Raw genomic sequence first — 18,438 nt, 5'->3', positions numbered from 1 at the left:
TTGAACTAGACTACAATTCAATGACCACAATTCTAACCGCTAAGGCATGTCCATTAGTAAACGTCGATGGTATGATCCATAGATAATAGGTATGATCAAAGTATGATAGATTATCTATGGTATGATAGTATAAAGTGAAGAGATAAGATCTATCTATACCATGTACAGTAGGTCCTAGACTAGGTAATTAGATGTAAAACTCTCGAGATTTGGACGATAGTAATGACATCTAAGTTTACCCCACATTAGTAGACGATACTTGGAATATTATATAAATGGTATTGGCAAAGAAAACTTCGAATTTCACTGCCATCTATACATCAAACTATGAAGCGTAACCAAAGGCGCGCATTTCAAAATTACACCAAATTTTATTTTTTTTTGTTTTAAATGGAAATTGAAAAAAAAAACAAAAATAAAATTAACAAATTTAATAACAAAGTATAAATGCAGTAATAAATATAATTAGCACAATATACGAGTAAATAGCAAACATCAATTAATTAAAACATAGATAATAATACAGGTATATTTGTATGAACAAAGAAATTGTTCTTTACCTAATTTAGTACTGCTTCCTGCTTCTACAGGGGGTGCTAACGATTCAGAAACTGCAGAAATACTAGCTTCTGTATTGTCCATTGTGAGTGTACTTTCTATAACAAATAATTATATATGTTTTGGATATTTGAAACTGTTATCTGCATAACTACCTGCAGTTGAAACAATTCTTCTTTTCCCGTCATATGTTTTCACTGGATGCAGTACTTTTTCATCTTTTAATGGGGCAATTCCGTCTGCTTCTATTCCTCTACCAGAAGAAGTTCTACAAAACATTTTTTTTAGAACTTAAGTTTCACAACAACAAATTACAATACCTGCCACTTTCGTTGGAACCGCTGTTACTTCAGGAAAATGGAAAGCGGCATCTTGACCTTTAACTCCTGCAGGAACTGTATAATCTACGTAGAACATTTCAAATTAATTTGACCCCGTAATAGTGTAGACTGTACATCACGGTTTTTCTGTGTTGGGCAGAAAACATCCTTTCTTTACTTATTGTAAAGCATGATTGAAGTACTTAATATATTACTTACTTTCAGGATAGGTAAAAGTACTTTTCACAAAAATTTTAAAATATTACAAGTTGTGAAACTAATCACTATTGCTCAATAACGCCACAACTACTGGAGAATTCCTCCAATAATCACAACCGCCGTCGCGTCATCTGTTGTCGTTTAAGTAAAATGTATGTCGCCTAGTATGTCGGTAATGTCGATTTTGGTAATTTAAAAAATTTAAAAACTTACGTGGGGTAAACTTAGGTGTCGCTCGCGCTCGACATGTCATACCCTGCAGTAGGTCATACACATAGATAATAGATCTACAAAGGGTATATAAGGGTATGGTCATACATCCCAGCAACTTCCCCGGATAGCATGGACTGCATCTTCTGTGTTTTACATGGTATGATTGAATTAGGTAGAAGGAAATAAAACACAAGGTACACTTTTGTTTGATAAATTTTATGGAGGGTAGAAGTAAGGAGAATTGTCTCATATGCGGGGAATGTGCCCAGCTATAAGCAGCAAATAACAGCTCAAAAACCCTTCAAAATGGCGCTGGCGTAGGCAAAAGGTATGATATGAATGTATCTGTTGTTGACGGATTGAAGTATTCTAAATTAGAAAATTTAATATTTTTAGTGACTAGAATAGTTAGTGACAGTTCAATATACTAAAGCTCAACTGTTTACGTAGTTCAAAATAATTTTGGCCTTGTTTATTTTTCTATCCTATTCTAATAACTTTTGGCGCTTTATTTGAAAATTTCCCTGTTGCTACTGTGGCGCCACCCTAATTAAACACATTTTGACACTTTTTCACTACAGAGATAGTACTCCTTACCTCTATGTTAATCTATTGTTGGAACCATAGACATATATTGTTGGACATGCCTTAGCCGTATGTCGTAATAATTTCTTGGATCGAAAAGTGAAGGAGATGGCGTATGGTTTCGGACTAGTGTTATCTCTTTCATGACACGCTTACGCACTATCGTGAGAGATATGGATATTGTCCGAAACTTCGTTCCATCTCTTTCTTTTGTTGTACCACAATTCTGACCGCTAAGGCATGTCCATTAGTAAACGTCGATGGTTGGGACGATCAAAATTGCCATTAATGTGAGAATGGACATATTTTCTTTCTTGTTTCCGCTTGGGACAGTGGTCATTTCCTGCGTTTTTAACACGTCCTTTATTAAGTTAGGAAATGCTTCATGAGTAGTGCAGACAAAGTGAAAAGAGATAACCGAATAAGAGATTTTTAGTACGTAAAAGATGACCAGGGTCGGCTTTATAACTGCCTGATTGGAATTGCAACTTTAATCAAGCGTCATTTTTTTCCTAAATTCCTGAGAATGTTAACTTTAAAGTTCGATGCTAGCAACATGCTCAAATTCTGCTTGTCTGCATCTCTTTCTGTTACACATTAATTGGTGTAATGTTATTCGTTTTTCTTTAATTGTGTCTGCTGCAATTCGTAACTGTTTTGTTTGACGTCAGTAAAAATAGGCATTTGGCAGCAACTGCTCTGATCTAGGTAATAAGTTGAAATAAAAGTAAACAGTTTTATTGCGGACTATGCCAATTTCAAACGTCCCAACTGTAAACAGGTTTTTAAAGAACGACCTGTTTATCCAATCTAAAAAGCCGAGCAATGTAAGAAATTCACCTGGTATACTTTACTTTTCCCTAGAGTATTTTATTTATCTAATTGGTTGCTAACTATAAAAGATCCTAGGTTGTTTTTGTTTAAGCATATAGGAATAATGTTTGTTTTTCTTTTAAACTATTACAAATTTTATTTGACACTGACGGTACAAAATTGACAAAGCTAAATTGTTTACTATTATTTGAAGAGTCAGAAGTCACAAAAAAGTTAGATATTAATTATCTTTTCAATTAATGAAACTTTATTTTTAAAAACAATTATTTTATTAATTAACTGCAAAAAAGCTTAAAGTTGAAGCATGTGACTTCTCTAACCTAAAGACTAATAACAAGTGACGATTTTATTATTACATATTGGAAAGATAGAGCAGTAATCCTAAAAATCCATAATCAGTAAACATCTCATGCTCGTTGGTTGTACCTACATAGGGTCAGGGACATACTCCTCCCTCCTTAGTGATAGAATTCTGACCCTTGATGACGTCTCTCTATCGAAAAGTGCGTCAAATGGACAACTGGATGAATTTTAAAATTCGGCAGTTCTCATTTTTTAATCGTTGAATATCATTTGAATGCCTTTGTTTTAAAAAGACTGTTTTACCTATATTTAAATCCAATTGTTCCATATTAGGAATTTATACACTTAAGTTAAAATCTATAGCGCCGTGCTCCAAACATACACCTTCAACAACCTTTTTCGAATTTCTAAATTAATCGTTCGCGAGCATAGAAGTGACTTCTTTTTATTAAAGGCGACACGACCCTGCGCTATCTTCTGCTTAATATCCCTCCTGCTCCTTCCGTCCTGACTTATATGACTTCCTAGTCCTTCAGTCACTTCTAATTTTTCGTTTCCTATCTTTATATTCGCTGTTTCCCCACTTTTTCTTCCTTTGCAAACTAGTATTTTGTTTTGCTTTTATTTAATATTTAAAACTATTTCTAACTCCTCCTTGTTAGATGCTAATACTGCTATATCATCTGCAAATGTAAGCAGATTAATCTTTTGTTTCTGTATATCTATCTCTACACTTGTACTGTCTTTAATGATATTGATCGTGTCTTTGAAGTATAGATTAAAAAGTGGCGGTGACATTGGGCATCCCTTTCTGACTTCCTTCCTAATATCTACTTCTCTACGTTACAGGCCAAATGAACATACCACCTTTTTGTTTTAATTGGTTAATTAGGCGCGTGATAGTTTTGATTAGCATCAGTCACCTACCTACCTATTAAGGTTGAGGATGCAAGCAGCTCCTCCGATCTACGCTGTGAAGTAAATCCGAGGGGTACGGCGGAAGGCCCCTTGAGTCTCATTTTAAGAATGGTGCGGATAAACGGATGGTAGAGGATAGGAAGAGACAGATGTATTTGTTTTATATTATTTTATATTATTTTATGCTTGTATGTTTTACTAAGGATGTAATGTTTTATAGTTAATATCGACGCGCCGATTCTGTACAGAAGTAATGTATTCAAACAAAGTATTTTGTAATTCAAGAAAAGCTCCATTTAAAAGCTTGAAGTGTATTTGAAAAGCACTCAATTTAGAAACAAACAAACGACATAAGTAGGTTCGTCAATAATAGCTGCACCTTTGTTTTATCAATAATTGTTGACAACCATTGTCNATAAAATAATTCGAAGTGGTCTGTAATTCTGTCGAAACTGCCAGACGCGGATCGCGATTTCGATCTTTTTGGATCTCATCAGCGCGTCGCAGGCAGCTCGCCAGAACACAGACCAACTTTTACCTGCTGTCTTAACAGTGCGTTTTAGAAAATACTACAAATGACGCAGTGACCGCCATCTGTAGCACGATGCTGCATTTTAGGATTGCGTATGCACCAACAAGGTCCACTTGTGTGGATATCTACTTGCTGAAAACGAATCCTGGCGTAGCCAACCTCAACGTGATAGGCACGTTAACTTAATCGAATAAAATAATTCGAAGTGGTCTGCATTCTGTCAAAACAACAACGTCCCAGACAATAGTTTTGATCACGTTCATCTGGATATCATAGAACTTCCAGAGATCAACGATCTTCGCTATTGTCTGTGCATGATAGACCGTTTCTCACGTTGATCTGTTGCAGTGCCTCTACCCAACATTGAAACCAATGCTACTGCATCTGTGTTTCTCAACTATTAAATTGTGCAGTTTGGTACCCCCTCACGATTACTATCGACCAGGGTACCCAGTTTGAGTCAAGACTGCTCACGTCTCTCACGCACATGGTTAATGCTCAACGTATACACACTACACCATACCATCCACAGTCAAATGGACTTATTGAGCGTTGGCACAGAACTCTTAAAGCCGCCTTAATGTGTAGTGCTTCAAAATACAAGACACGCTTGTTACAAACAGCTCTTTTTGGTCTTCGCACTTATTTTAAAGAAGATTTCAATGCGTCACCAGCCCAACTCATGTTTGGAACAAAGCTTCGTATTGCTGGCGAGTTCTTCTTCGACGTAGACATGCCAGCTGATCCTACCTTTTTCTTGGACAGAGAGTACATTAGAAGACGGAGGCCTACACCCACTGCACACCATACCAAACACAAACCCTTCATTCTGAAGAATTTAAACACATGTTCCTATAAACACAGACCACTTCGAATTATTTTATACATGTTCCTATGTCTTTCTCCGAGTTCACATCCCATTAGACCCTCCGTATTCTGGTCTGCACAAGATCATCAGAACAGTCGATGACCGTGTCTTCATCATAGACATTAACGGGATGGAAAAACCCATATCCATTAATGTTTAAAACCTGACTTCTATGTGAAAACTTATTCCGACCACCACAACCAGATTCTGATGAAGATCTCGTTCTAATTTTTGCCATTCTGACCATCTAGACAAACCACTTTGCAGTTACGCCACTAAGAAGAAGGTATCGTTTCTTTCCCCTTTGGTTCAGAATACTGAATGGAGAGTCCCTACGGCACTTTCGACTTCCTGTATTTACCCGTCGAGATGGTGAACAACTACCACGAAAGTCTATGGGAAGTGATCGCCAGATCTGTGACCACCACAGGAATTGGAGCGCGAATTCGAACCTGTCATTAGATTTATTCACCCTGATGTAGACGATTAGCTAGAGCGTTTATCATCTTCACATATATCAATCCAATGTTCAACTGTTATGAATTTGTTGTATCTACTTTGTCTATTATATATTAATACTAGCTTTTCCCCGCCGCTTCGCTCGCAGAAATTAGTATTGTTTCTTCGTAAAACCTTTTAACTCCCAATTCACCCTTACAACGTTTTAATTTTATGTAATACTGCCATCTTAGATTTCAAATAAAAACGTAGCAACAACATTTCATCCTTAAGGGTTGATTTTTAAAAATTCCCAAAACACGTATTTGCTTAATTTCAACAATGAGCAATCTTCGAGTAAATCCGAGTACAAATAAAATATACTCTATGGAAACGTTGCAACCTCTATTCATTTGATTAATAATATCAAACAGCATATATACCAAGTTTCAAGTAAATTCAACCACAAATAAAGCATGCCCCAAACAAAAATTGCAACACCTTTTTACCCCTTCACCCTTTGAAGGTTGAATTTTTTCAAATGTCGAGATAAGTCTTTCAGAAATTAAATGAGAGACCATTAAGACCAAGTTGCAAGTAAATCTGACCACAAATAATATATGTTCCATTTAAACATTGCAACTCCACTTCACCACTCAACCCCCCCAACAGAGATTGAATTTTTTAATTTTTTAAGCAGTTTCAAGTAAATCGGACCAAAAACAAACATGCAATCTTTGCAAACTCCTTTCAGATTCCTAAAGAGGTAGAATTTTGTAAAATGTTGAAATAGGTATGTATATCGTTAATTCTATATGAAAAAGCATTAAAGCCAAGTTTCAGGTGAATCTGACTACAAATAAAACACCACACTTAACCTAGACAACATTACGTTTAGCTGTCAGTTGCGTTTTGTTATACCATTTTTAACAAATGAACTGCTAGACTGATGACTTGATTTATAAATTTTTCGTTTTGCTGTCATTCGCGTTTTGTCATTCCATGTCAGTTGCGTTTACATATACCACGTTTTTCTCGTGAAACGTGATAAAAAGTATCCTATGTCCTTCTTCCGGTTGTAAGCTACCTCCCCACCAATTTTCAGCCAAATCGGTTCAGCCGTTNCTCTTTCATGAATTGGTACAATTAATATATACATATAGAGGGGTAGGTACGCCCTTCGACAAACAGAGATGGTAACGCCCATTCGGTTCTGAAAAATATTGAATTTGAATTAGAAGATGCCGACACAGCGGGTGATTGCAAAAGTTTGTGAAAGTAGGTAATTGTACATTTGCGAACCATCCCTGTTTGTTGATGTCCAGTTCAAAGAAATTCCCAGGCGTGCCTATGAATAAATATCTTCAAAGTGATAATAAAAATTTTTACAAACTAACAACTATCGAAAGTAATATAAACATAAAACTTAACTTAAAGTACGCCTTCTTAATATTACAAAATATATACAATGACTATACACAATGACTATATACAATTAACAAGGACCGAACATTCCGCCCACCGAAAAAATACAATTTATAATTAAAGGTCCTTATATGATACTAGATTCATGTCTCTATAAATACACACTAATAACTAAACATAAGTTCTATCTTTACACAACACTATTGTTTTTAACACAACACTACACTGTACAGAGGTTCAGAATTGTCTGTGGAAATCAGGTAACACTATCACTACACTATTAGGGTTCACTTACTGGTTAAGTTCATTAGTGGATAGTGCAGTATAATTACGTTTTGCCCTTGTGATCCTAGAATTTTTGACAAATCTAAAGCACCATGCAATGACTCTAAATAACTTATTGGAAGATGAGTATCGCTCGAGAATGTCGAAACTGGAGCTACTGTGAAGTAAATGTGAATGTGTACTTTGTCGTTCTATCAAACGGTGCTGGCCATTCTTCCGAATCCGTTAACAATCATGACGGTCCGTCCCACCATAAATTAGCTTTGCATAATTCTTGGGGGCTAATTCCTCGTGATATTATGTCTGGGGGGTTTTCAATTGATGTCACATGGTTCCAGTTTGTATTCGTTAATTCTTGAATTTCCGAAGTCCGGTTAGCTACAATCGTTTTCCATTTGGTAGGCGAAGCCTTAATCCATGAAAGTGCTACAGAAGAGTCCGACCAAAAGAAAGACTGGTAGTTTTCGAAATTCAAGGACGAAATTGCTTGGCTATATAATCGTGCCAATAATAAAGCCCCACACAATTCCAGTCTTGGAAGTGAAATTACCTTAAGTGGCGCCACTCTTGATTTGGCGCACAATAGCCTCACAGTATGTTCTCCGTGTGCATTTGTTGATCGTATGTATATACAGGCTCCATAAGCCTTTTCGGAGGCGTCACAGAATCCATGCAGTTGAATAATCAGTGGATTTTCGCAAAGTACATGTCTCGGTATAAGAAGTTTGTTCAAGGTGTCTAATTGCTTATAGAAGGAATTCCAGCTATGATGTATTTCTTGCGGAAGTGACTCGTCCCAGTGAAGTTGAAGCTGCCATAATTTCTGTAGGATTAATTTGGCTTGTATCGTTGCTGGACCAACCAGGCCAAGAGGGTCAAATATTTTAGATATTGTGGACAAAATTGTTCTCTTTGTCACCTGAATTGAATTTTCACTGTCAACTGAATATCCTAGTGTGTCCTGATGGGAATTCCATAGGAGTCCTAGAGTATTTGAACTCATGCCTTTTTCAAACTCCTTGTCCTTACATGGGTTGTCCTGAGTAACTATTGTGTTTCGTTTGACGTCCATTTACTTAGCTCCATTCCCGCTGTGCTGAGAATCTCCGTTATTTTCATCTTCAAATCTCGTGCTTCCTTAATTGTGTCTGCACCTGATAATAGGTCATCTACGTAGAAGTCATTGACGATCACTTGACTAATACGAGGATATGATTGCTTGTGCATTTCTCCAAGTTCTCGCAAGACCCTTGTAGCCAGGAACGGTGCCGACGCTGTGCCATATGTTACAGTATTCAGTTCGTATGTTCTGATAGGCTCTGAGTCATTTTCTTGCCATAATATACGCTGAAATTTTCGTTGGGTTTGTGCGACAAGTACCTGTCTGTACATTTTTACAATGTCGGCAGAAATGACGTATTTATGTTGCCGAAATCGCAGGACGATAGAAGAATGATCTTGTTGTATCTTATAGCTAATTTCATGGACATCGTTGAGAGACACTCCAGTTGTCGTCTTCGCTGAACCATCGAAAACGACGCGTAATTTTGTAACATTGCCATTTGTTCCAATTAGCAAGTCGATCGGCCGCGAAGGGGAAAATTCAGGATCAGCTATAGTGATTCCAAGGGGTAATTTGAATTGATCCACACTGAATGCTACGTTCGGAATGTAGCTGGCGATTCGTGGCATTATCAAACAGGTCATTGTCTTTGTAAAACCACTTGTTTTGGAGTGCATCTTTACTTCCGTCTTGTAGTCAATGTTTCGAGTTGCATTTTCAATTCCAGAGACTACAGTTGTCGTTTGTGTGCATGGTAGTTTCAGGCGAGTCCATAAATCCTTCGTGATAAAGGTGGATTGGGATCCAGAGTCAAGCAAAGCCATGCATTGATGTCGTTTTCCTTGCTTGTCCTGGATTAATTAATCGCTGTTGATAAGAGCACATGCGAAGTATTTGAGTGCGTTGATTGAGCTACCATTGTTATCGAGGGTGCTGTAGATGTTGAGGGAGTCACTGGTGTTGGTTTCTTGTTACTGTTGCTTGTTTGAGTTTGATTGCTGTTGTCCTGATGAAGTAGAGTGTGGTGTTTTCGGTGGCATTTTTTACAATGCCCATAGTCACATGATTTATTCCTATGCCCTGGATTTAAATAGTTGAAACATAGTCGCATTTTTTGTACTTCTTCGACTCTTCTTACGGGAGTAGGTTTCTTGAATCCTTCACAGTAGTACAAAGGATGAGATTTTTTACAAAATAAACAGCTGATTGTGTTAGTTACTATATGAGGTGTCACTTGTTCTGTTTTTCTATGATTAAATGGTCTCTTATCATTCCTATAACTACCTTTACCAGAATAAATTGACCTTTCTGTTATAGTCACTTCAAGATATTTGCAATGATTTTCCAGTACGTTAACAAAGTCTCTTAACGTCGGTTTACCAACCAACTTAACCCTTTGCCGTTCCCATTCACGTTTTTTTGAAGCGTCCAACTTGCTTGTAATGATGTAGATGACAAGTGTAGACCAGGAGTCAGTAGGTTCACCTAATGCCTTTAATGTTAACAAATTGTTATTCATATTGTCTAACAATTGTCTGAGAGAAATGTGGGATTCCTTAGTAATCGTCGGCAGTTCAAAAAGTCCCTTGGTGTGATGGTGGATTAACTCTCGTGGATCTTCATATTTATCCTTAAGACATTGCCACGCTAAGGTATAATTTGTTTCGGAAACCCCTAACGACTGAATAACACGTGCAGCATCGCCCTTGAGTGCAGAACTTAAGTAATGGAACCTTTCGATGTTCGATAACGATTTGCAGTTGTGGATGAGCGATTCAAATGCGTCACGAAATTGTAACCACTTATCATATGAGCCGTCGAAAGTTGGTAGCGAAATGGTAGGCAGTTTAATGGGCATTTTTGGCTCTCCAACTGGTGTAGTGGATGAATTAGATGCAATGGTTCTGTGTTCTTCGCGTTCGCGACGTTCCTTCTCCAACGACTTCTTAATTGCTTCACGTGCAGTATCAATCAGCTTGAAGACAAGGTTAAATGTCAAATTCAGAAAGAAAGTGTGATAAAAATACCAAAGGAATCAGACACAACGAGAATTAGTGAGAAAAATTCTACAACAACTGCCTTAAATATAGGATCATTCGTGGTTCTTAAATATGATAATGAATTGTATCCTGCTAAAATTGTTCAAACTGACAACAATGAATATTACTGCTGCGCAATGCAAAAGAGCTTAGGACATTGGAGATGGCCGGAAAAAAATGACTTGCTGTGAGAGAAATAGAAAATCCCAAGCAACTTAATTCTACAGGAGTGTACTCTGTACCAGAAATAACATATTTAAGTTTGAACAGCTCATTATACCATTAATAAATATTNCAGTAAGATCGTTAGGATCGGAAGTAAGTGGAGTTAAAGGGAGTGATTTAGAACTACTTCTACCTCCCTGCAGGCAAATTTCGATATTTGTGTACAGTAGCTGTAAAAGCTACAAAAACAGTTAATGGTGGCTTCTCGATTTCCGTTTTTGAGAAAAATTTATTGGTGTTTCCGAAAACTTGCTACCGCCTTTTCTCTTGAAGTTATAAACAAATTTCGAGTTTTGACTACATGTCCGTACCTGGTTGTTGACAAAATTAGAAAAAACAATTTTACATTTTTCGGGTACATAAAATACAGTGGTCAGCAGTCAATCATCTTCCTTTGAGTTATAATATATAAACTTGTATTTTTTAAATAGGAATAATAGTTGACTATGATTATTTTCGTAACAGTTCTTTTAATTATTCTTTAATTTTAAATGCGTACCCATCGAGTGGGAGTGGCGCAGTATGTATGTATATTTGAAAAGACGATAAAATTAAAAATTTTAATTTACTAAAACTAAAGCATAACCAATTTAATAAAATACAAATTTATGTGACAACTCGAAAGGGGATGATTTGTTTTTAATTTTTTTGACATCACTATATTCTATGTAAATAAGTATTTGAAAAACGTAAAAGTTATTACATTCTAATGTTACAAACAACCAAGATATGGACATGTAGTCAATACTCCAAATTTTTAACTTTTTTATTATATAAAATATACAAGACAACACTCACTTAGTGACTAACATCGAAGAAAACTATCTAAATAGTCACGGTTTATGGCATTGCAGAGAGAATTTAAATTGTCACTATGTTAAGAACAGTAGAATGTCCCAGGAAATTGCAAGAGTTTTTAATCGAAAATATCCCGATAAGAACTTTAGCCAACAAGTCTACGTAAGAAATTTGTCACGTCATTGTCACGAATTCTAAGCTACATCTCATTTTGCACCGGGCATTGTAGAAGAAAAGAATGATAAATGTTTGAAAATTTAGAAGTAAGCTTCGACTGAGATATTTTATAAGAATGTTTGTAAGCTTTTTAATATATTCAAGTCAATTAATCTTTACCAATATATTGGGTTGTTCGGAAAGTCATTTCGTTTTTTCCCGACAGAGGATTTAATTGTATTCTTTTGCACCTAACTTCACATTTAAGCCATATAATTTTTATATGCTTTGAGAGTATAATAAGCGTGGTTGTTTTTTCTTCCGTATCTCACGTTCTGCCCAATTCGGCTGCGCGTTTCTGAAACCACAGCACCACTGAGAATTGAACCATTGCATTGCCGCAGTCGCTAGCTAACTGTGGTTGTCTATTTTTCTTCCCTCTTCCATCCCTTTCCCGTTTGTTACGTCTCATATTGTTTAAATTAAAAAACTTCTCTCTTTAAATAAACTTTTTTTCACAACTTTTTTTTGTTTGTTTCCTTAAAAACTGTTTGTTTTATTCCTTACTTTTTTAAGATAATGTGAATTAAACCAACAAAAGTGTTTTTTTTTGTGTGTGATATAATATAAATGGCAAAATGTGGTTTGATGATACTGAAATCTACTCGATCGGCATGACTGTAACGCCTTCTTCAAGTGCCTCCTCAGGTAAAATATTAGAAAATTCGCAATTAATCTTATTCATTCTCATGAACATTACTGAAAAGCAATAAAAAAAAAACAAATTTTATTTTATCTGCCACGAAATTACTTTTCTGCTTCTGTTTTGCGGTTTTAGGTATGACGCTCTATATTTTTCTTGTTATTAACGCAAGTTACTATAGCAACTCTTTAGGTAATTATTTTCACTAATTTTTATGAACTGTATATTAACAGTGAATTTGAATTTTTAGGTGTCTCCATTTCCATAATAGGTGAGGATAGCTTGTTGAAATTTTATCAAAAACACAACTTACTAGTTTCAGCCATGAAAGTCATCTTAACAAGCGATCCTTGCCGATCTTTAAATTATGCAATAAATAAATCTGAAGAGAATTATAGTAACATACATTTAAACTCGTATCAAAGTCTGACTTAGAATTGGGATTAATTCATCTACAGTAGTATTATTTTGTATATATTTTTTATTGTGTCGTATAGTTAAATATATATTACACAATATAAAAATACCTACAGTTTGCAGAACACAATTTGTTATTAATATGAAAAAGAGATAATTGTAACTACAATAATTTGCACAAACGTTGTAGGTTATACGTCAAATTAATTTCGTGTTACTATTTTGGACCGCGATTAATGTTAGGAAATAAACTTAAGTTACCGTGCAAAAGGCAGAAATACTGGTAAATGTAATTTATCGAAAGTAAATAACTGGAAATATCATCAATTTCAATACAACAAAAATAAGACAGGAAAATAGGTACTGCAAATAGATGCCAGTACAATACTTTCTAAGTATAAGTCTGTATTTTAAAAAAGAAACAATATTGAATGTAAAAAACAATAACAGGACTCACGATGCTGCCCACCTTGAACGACAACGTTCAACAAAACGTTGGTATTCAAATTTGACGTTACTTCCACACACACGCGACTAGCACGCACTTCATGAAACTGTGGTTTAATCGGTTGGTAGTAAACATACTTTTTTTATTAGTTTTAGTATATGATCTCTTTGTCGTTTTCACTGACAGTACACAAACGGTATTGTAATTCGTCCTAACTTCAATTGCATGGGAGTATGTGGGATAAGTTGTCTTCCTTCAGGGTAAAGACAGTCCTTCCTTGATCGATGCATGTGGAACTTCCATTTGTTACGAATATGCAATTCGTTCAGGTACTGCTTGTACCATTTTGCCCAAAAATGTTTCATTTTCTGAATATGTTGCCATGCTGATAAGCGGTTGTTGGGAATATCTACAAGATTTGTCTCGAGTATGATATTGTTTGATTCGCCAATAATAAGGAAAAGCTTAGAACAAAATGCAGTAAGATCGTTAGGATCGGAAGTAAGTGGAGTTAAAGGGAGTGATTTAGAACTACTTCTACCTCCCTGCAGGCAAATTTCGATATTTGTGTACAGTAGCTGTAAAAGCTACAAAAACAGTTAATGGTGGCTTCTCGATTTCCGTTTTTGAGAAAAATTTATTGGTGTTTCCGAAAACTTGCTACCGCCTTTTCTCTTGAAGTTATAAACAAATTTCGAGTTTTGACTACATGTCCGTACCTGGTTGTTGACAAAATTAGAAAAAACAATTTTACATTTTTCGGGTACATAAAATACAGTGGTCAGCAGTCAATCATCTTCCTTTGAGTTATAATATATAAACTTGTATTTTTTAAATAGGAATAATAGTTGACTATGATTATTTTCGTAACAGTTCTTTTAATTATTCTTTAATTTTAAATGCGTACCCATCGAGTGGGAGTGGCGCAGTATGTATGTATATTTGAAAAGACGATAAAATTAAAAATTTTAATTTACTAAAACTAAAGCATAACCAATTTAATAAAATACAAATTTATGTGACAACTCGAAAGGGGATGATTTGTTTTTAATTTTTTTGACATCACTATATTCTATGTAAATAAGTATTTGAAAAACGTAAAAGTTATTACATTCTAATGTTACAAACAACCAAGATATGGACATGTAGTCAATACTCCAAATTTTTAACTTTTTTATTATATAAAATATACAAGACAACACTCACTTAGTGACTAACATCGAAGAAAACTATCTAAATAGTCACGGTTTATGGCATTGCAGAGAGAATTTAAATTGTCACTATGTTAAGAACAGTAGAATGTCCCAGGAAATTGCAAGAGTTTTTAATCGAAAATATCCCGATAAGAACTTTAGCCAACAAGTCTACGTAAGAAATTTGTCACGTCATTGTCACGAATTCTAAGCTACATCTCATTTTGCACCGGGCATTGTAGAAGAAAAGAATGATAAATGTTTGAAAATTTAGAAGTAAGCTTCGACTGAGATATTTTATAAGAATGTTTGTAAGCTTTTTAATATATTCAAGTCAATTAATCTTTACCAATATATTGGGTTGTTCGGAAAGTCATTTCGTTTTTTCCCGACAGAGGATTTAATTGTATTCTTTTGCACCCAACTTCACATTTAAGCCGTATAATTTTTATATGCTTTGAGAGCTCATATAGCAAGGCTTGTGTGTGAAAAATTCCAATTAATTCTACGCAGTAGTTTTTGGTTGGTGCCCTTTTAAATATGGAGAGCGATAAGCAGCATTTTCGACATATCTTACTGTTTTACTACAGAAAGGGTAAAAATGCTGTTCAAGCCAGAAAGAAATTGACTGATGTGTATGGAGAAGGTGTGTTGACAGTACGCCAGTGCCAGAACTGGTTCGCTAAATTTCGATCCGGCAATTTTGATGTCGAAGATGCACCACGTTCGGGAAGGCCGGTTGAAGCTGATAAAGACGCGATAAAGGCATTAGTTGATGTGAACCGGCGAATAACAACACGTGAGATCGGATTGAGGTTAAATTTATCAAATTCAACAGTTTATGACCACTTGAAAGGCCTGGGATTATCCTCGAAGCTCGATGTATGGGTTCCCCATGTTCTCACAGAGAGAAATCTGTGTCGCCGCATTGACGTCTGCGATTCGCTTCTCAAACGTCACGAAAATGATCCGTTTTTGAAGCGCATCATCACTGGGGACGAAAAATGGGTTGTATACAACAACGTCAAACGCAAGAGGTCATGGAGCAAAAAAGATGAACCGGCTCAAACCATTTCCAAAGCCGATATTCACCAAAAAAAGGTGATGCTGTCTGTTTGGTGGGATTTTAAAGGAATCGTTTTTTTTGAGCTTTTACCGGATAACACAACGATTAATTCGGAAGTCTACTGTCATCAGCTGGACAAACTGAATGATGCACTTCAACAGAAAAGGTCAGAACTAATCAACAGGAAAGGTGTAGTGTTTCACCAAGACAACGCGAGACCTCACACAAGTTTGGTCACTCGCCAAAAGCTTTTACAGCTTGAATGGGATACAATGCTACACCCACCATATTCTCCAGACCTGGCACCATCGGATTATTATTTGTTCCGGTCACTCCAAAATTTTTTAGACGGTAAAACCTTCACCTCAAATGAGGAGGTCAAAAACCTCCTCGATCAGTTTTTTGCCAGCAAAGACCAAAAATTTTATGAGCGTGGAATTATGCTACTACCAGAAAGATGGCAAAAGGTGTTGGACCAGAACGGTCAATATATAATTTAATAAAGTATTTGTTTATTATACGAAATTTTCTTTCATTTCCACAAAGAAAAACGGAATGACTTTCCGAACAACCCTATAAATAACCTCAAAATAATTAGGAAAAATTGTTGCTGCTGTTACGCTGGAAATATATCTACAACAAAATACGCAACACTACGACAAGTAACAATTTCTTACAATTTTTCCTATAGTTATAGAAAATTAGAAAGAATTGTAACTCGTCATCACAAAATTCTACAACATTTAAGGTAATACAAAATCTCACTGTTTAATTTCACGTTATAAATTGTAGAAGGTTGTCGAAGACAGAAATTTCTGACAACAAATAACAACTTACAGCCCATTTCAATTTGTTTGAATTGTGACCTTGAAGAAATCTGCTCAAAGAGAAAGAATACACACTAGGCGTGAGCAAGACAGAAATAGTTGGAGCAAGCTTGAACGAGCAGAGCTCTCGATTTGCGGTCTTAGGAGATCGACTAGAACTGAACAGTACTAGACGAAAATGTTTAGCAATTTCTTAAAACAAAAATGTGTATAAATTAACAATAGAAAACAAAGCAAAAGTTTTATAGGTGTATGGAACGTTATGTTAATTCACTTGTTATTATTTTTGGCTAAATATGCTTTTAAATAAAGTATATTTTGAAATTTTAACGAGGCAGTTTAAATAATTTTGCAAATGGTACTGTACACTTTTGTCTAGCTCTCGCTCGATGATCGGTGAAGAAACGCAGACAAATATGAATGAATTTGGAATTATGCTACGTCGCATCTTAATAAAGAGAAGAGGCATATCTCCAACTTCTTGAAACGAACAGTACTACGCATAGGTTATTGTGTTAAATTGAAAAAAGTTATTTGTTGTGGTTCCTAATAGAATACTACAACATTTAATGGGAATTAGCAATTCGTAATGTCTCATAAAAATCGAAAAAAAATATATACTCCGACAGACAACCACGAAGTTTGTTGTAGTCCTACGTAAAATACTATAATTTTTAATGATATTTAACAATATATAACGTTATTAGTTGAAACCAATTACAAATAAGTTTATCTAGGAGAATAATAAGACGCCTAGCGAAATAGCCCGTAACTACATACGAAAAATTGCTTTTCAACCCTTACACTTAACTAGTGTAATAAAATAAATAATTTTGAATTGGACGAGCAACAATTTCTACGAATTTAGAAGAAATCCCTTGTAGGAAATTATATTAACTAGGCGGAGAATAGGTTGAGCTTGGTTGTAGAACATTGTAGAAAATTGTAGGCGTTTGATGCATAAATATTTGTAGTTTATCATAATATTGCGTAATTTAAAGATTTATAGTCAAGTACAGCTTGGAACAGTTATCAAGGATATTCTACAATACTGTACTATGTTGTAAAAAATTGCAGTATTCCACCAGGGCCTCGCTGGGACTCGAACGCGGGACCCTGGTTGTATACATCACAGCTGCCCCCGCGGTGCGGAATGTGGGGTATACCGTACGCAACTGATTTTTCTATGCAAGAACCATTTCGAATACGTAGGAGTTCTTACTTCAACACCCTTACTTAACTTACCCACTAACTTAACAAACTACAATAATCATTTCATTTAAATTGCTGAATTGATGTGTCCTGATTCTAAGTCTAAAAGCCTTCGTTGGTTGTTTCCTAACGTTTCACTAACACGAATGGAGATGTTGATTTTTAGATCCGAATCGGGACAGCATCAGTTCATCCTACTGGCCGCGAAAGCTTTTACCAATTTGTTAATAGCAAGCGTAGCACAGAAGCAGTCTTTTCATGCAGGGCCGTAACGAAGTATTCTGTTTGGAGGGGGACGAAACCGATTAACCAAATGTGGTACATTAATTTTCCAACTTATGCTTTACACATAATATTATCATCATCATAAGGTTGTCAGTCCTAGGACTGGTTGGATACGTACCTCCACTCTTTACTATCCTGAGCTAAACTTCGCATTAATCTAGGTCTACCTCTACCCCTCCTAACTCCTGTTTTTGCCTCTAATATGTCTGACTAGACCTTCATGCCTGAGAAGGTGTCCTACCAACCTATCTCGCCTATTTTTTATTGACTTCCATAGAGTCCTCTGTTCTCCAATACCTCTTCATTTCTAACCTTTTCCACCCACGTTATCCTCATCATCCGCCTATAACACCACATTTCGAACGCTTCTTACCTTTTCTTTTCCGCCGCGCCCACTGTCCATGTTTCGCACCCGTACAACGCCATACTCCAAACATACACCTTTAACAACCTTTTTCGAATTTCTAAATTAACCGTTCGCGAGCATAGAAGTGACTTCTTTTTATTA

General features: G+C 35.8%; 1 protein-coding gene and 1 long non-coding RNA gene across 3 annotated transcripts in view; one reads left to right on the top strand and one right to left on the bottom strand.

Annotated features, from left to right (window-relative positions):
- Positions 1-646: 646 nt before the first annotated feature.
- Positions 647-921, bottom strand: LOC112904798. Its single transcript, XR_003231373.1, has 3 exons — positions 879-921; positions 714-826; positions 647-656 (listed from the first exon to the last, which is right to left on the bottom strand). It is a non-coding gene; the product is annotated as an uncharacterized LOC112904798 (long non-coding RNA).
- Positions 922-12,105: 11,184 nt separating this feature from the next.
- The window catches only part of LOC108738064, a 32,498-nt gene continuing 26,165 nt past the window's right edge, over positions 12,106-18,438 (top strand). The window contains exon 1 of one of the 2 annotated variants that reach the window (XM_025975769.1): positions 12,106-12,487. In XM_025975769.1, the coding sequence (XP_025831554.1) occupies positions 12,418-12,487 (70 nt within the window). In that variant the 5' untranslated portion in view covers positions 12,106-12,417. The remainder of the gene's footprint in view (positions 12,488-18,438) is intronic. The other variant, XM_025975770.1, reaches the window with a different exon arrangement.

The sequence above is a fragment of the Agrilus planipennis genome, unplaced genomic scaffold (assembly GCF_000699045.2).
Source record: "Agrilus planipennis isolate EAB-ADULT unplaced genomic scaffold, Apla_2.0 scaffold153, whole genome shotgun sequence".
Lineage (NCBI taxonomy): Eukaryota > Metazoa > Arthropoda > Insecta > Coleoptera > Buprestidae > Agrilus > Agrilus planipennis.
The sequence above is the reverse complement of the archived record's forward strand: the minus strand, read 5'-3'. Positions and strand labels throughout refer to the sequence as shown.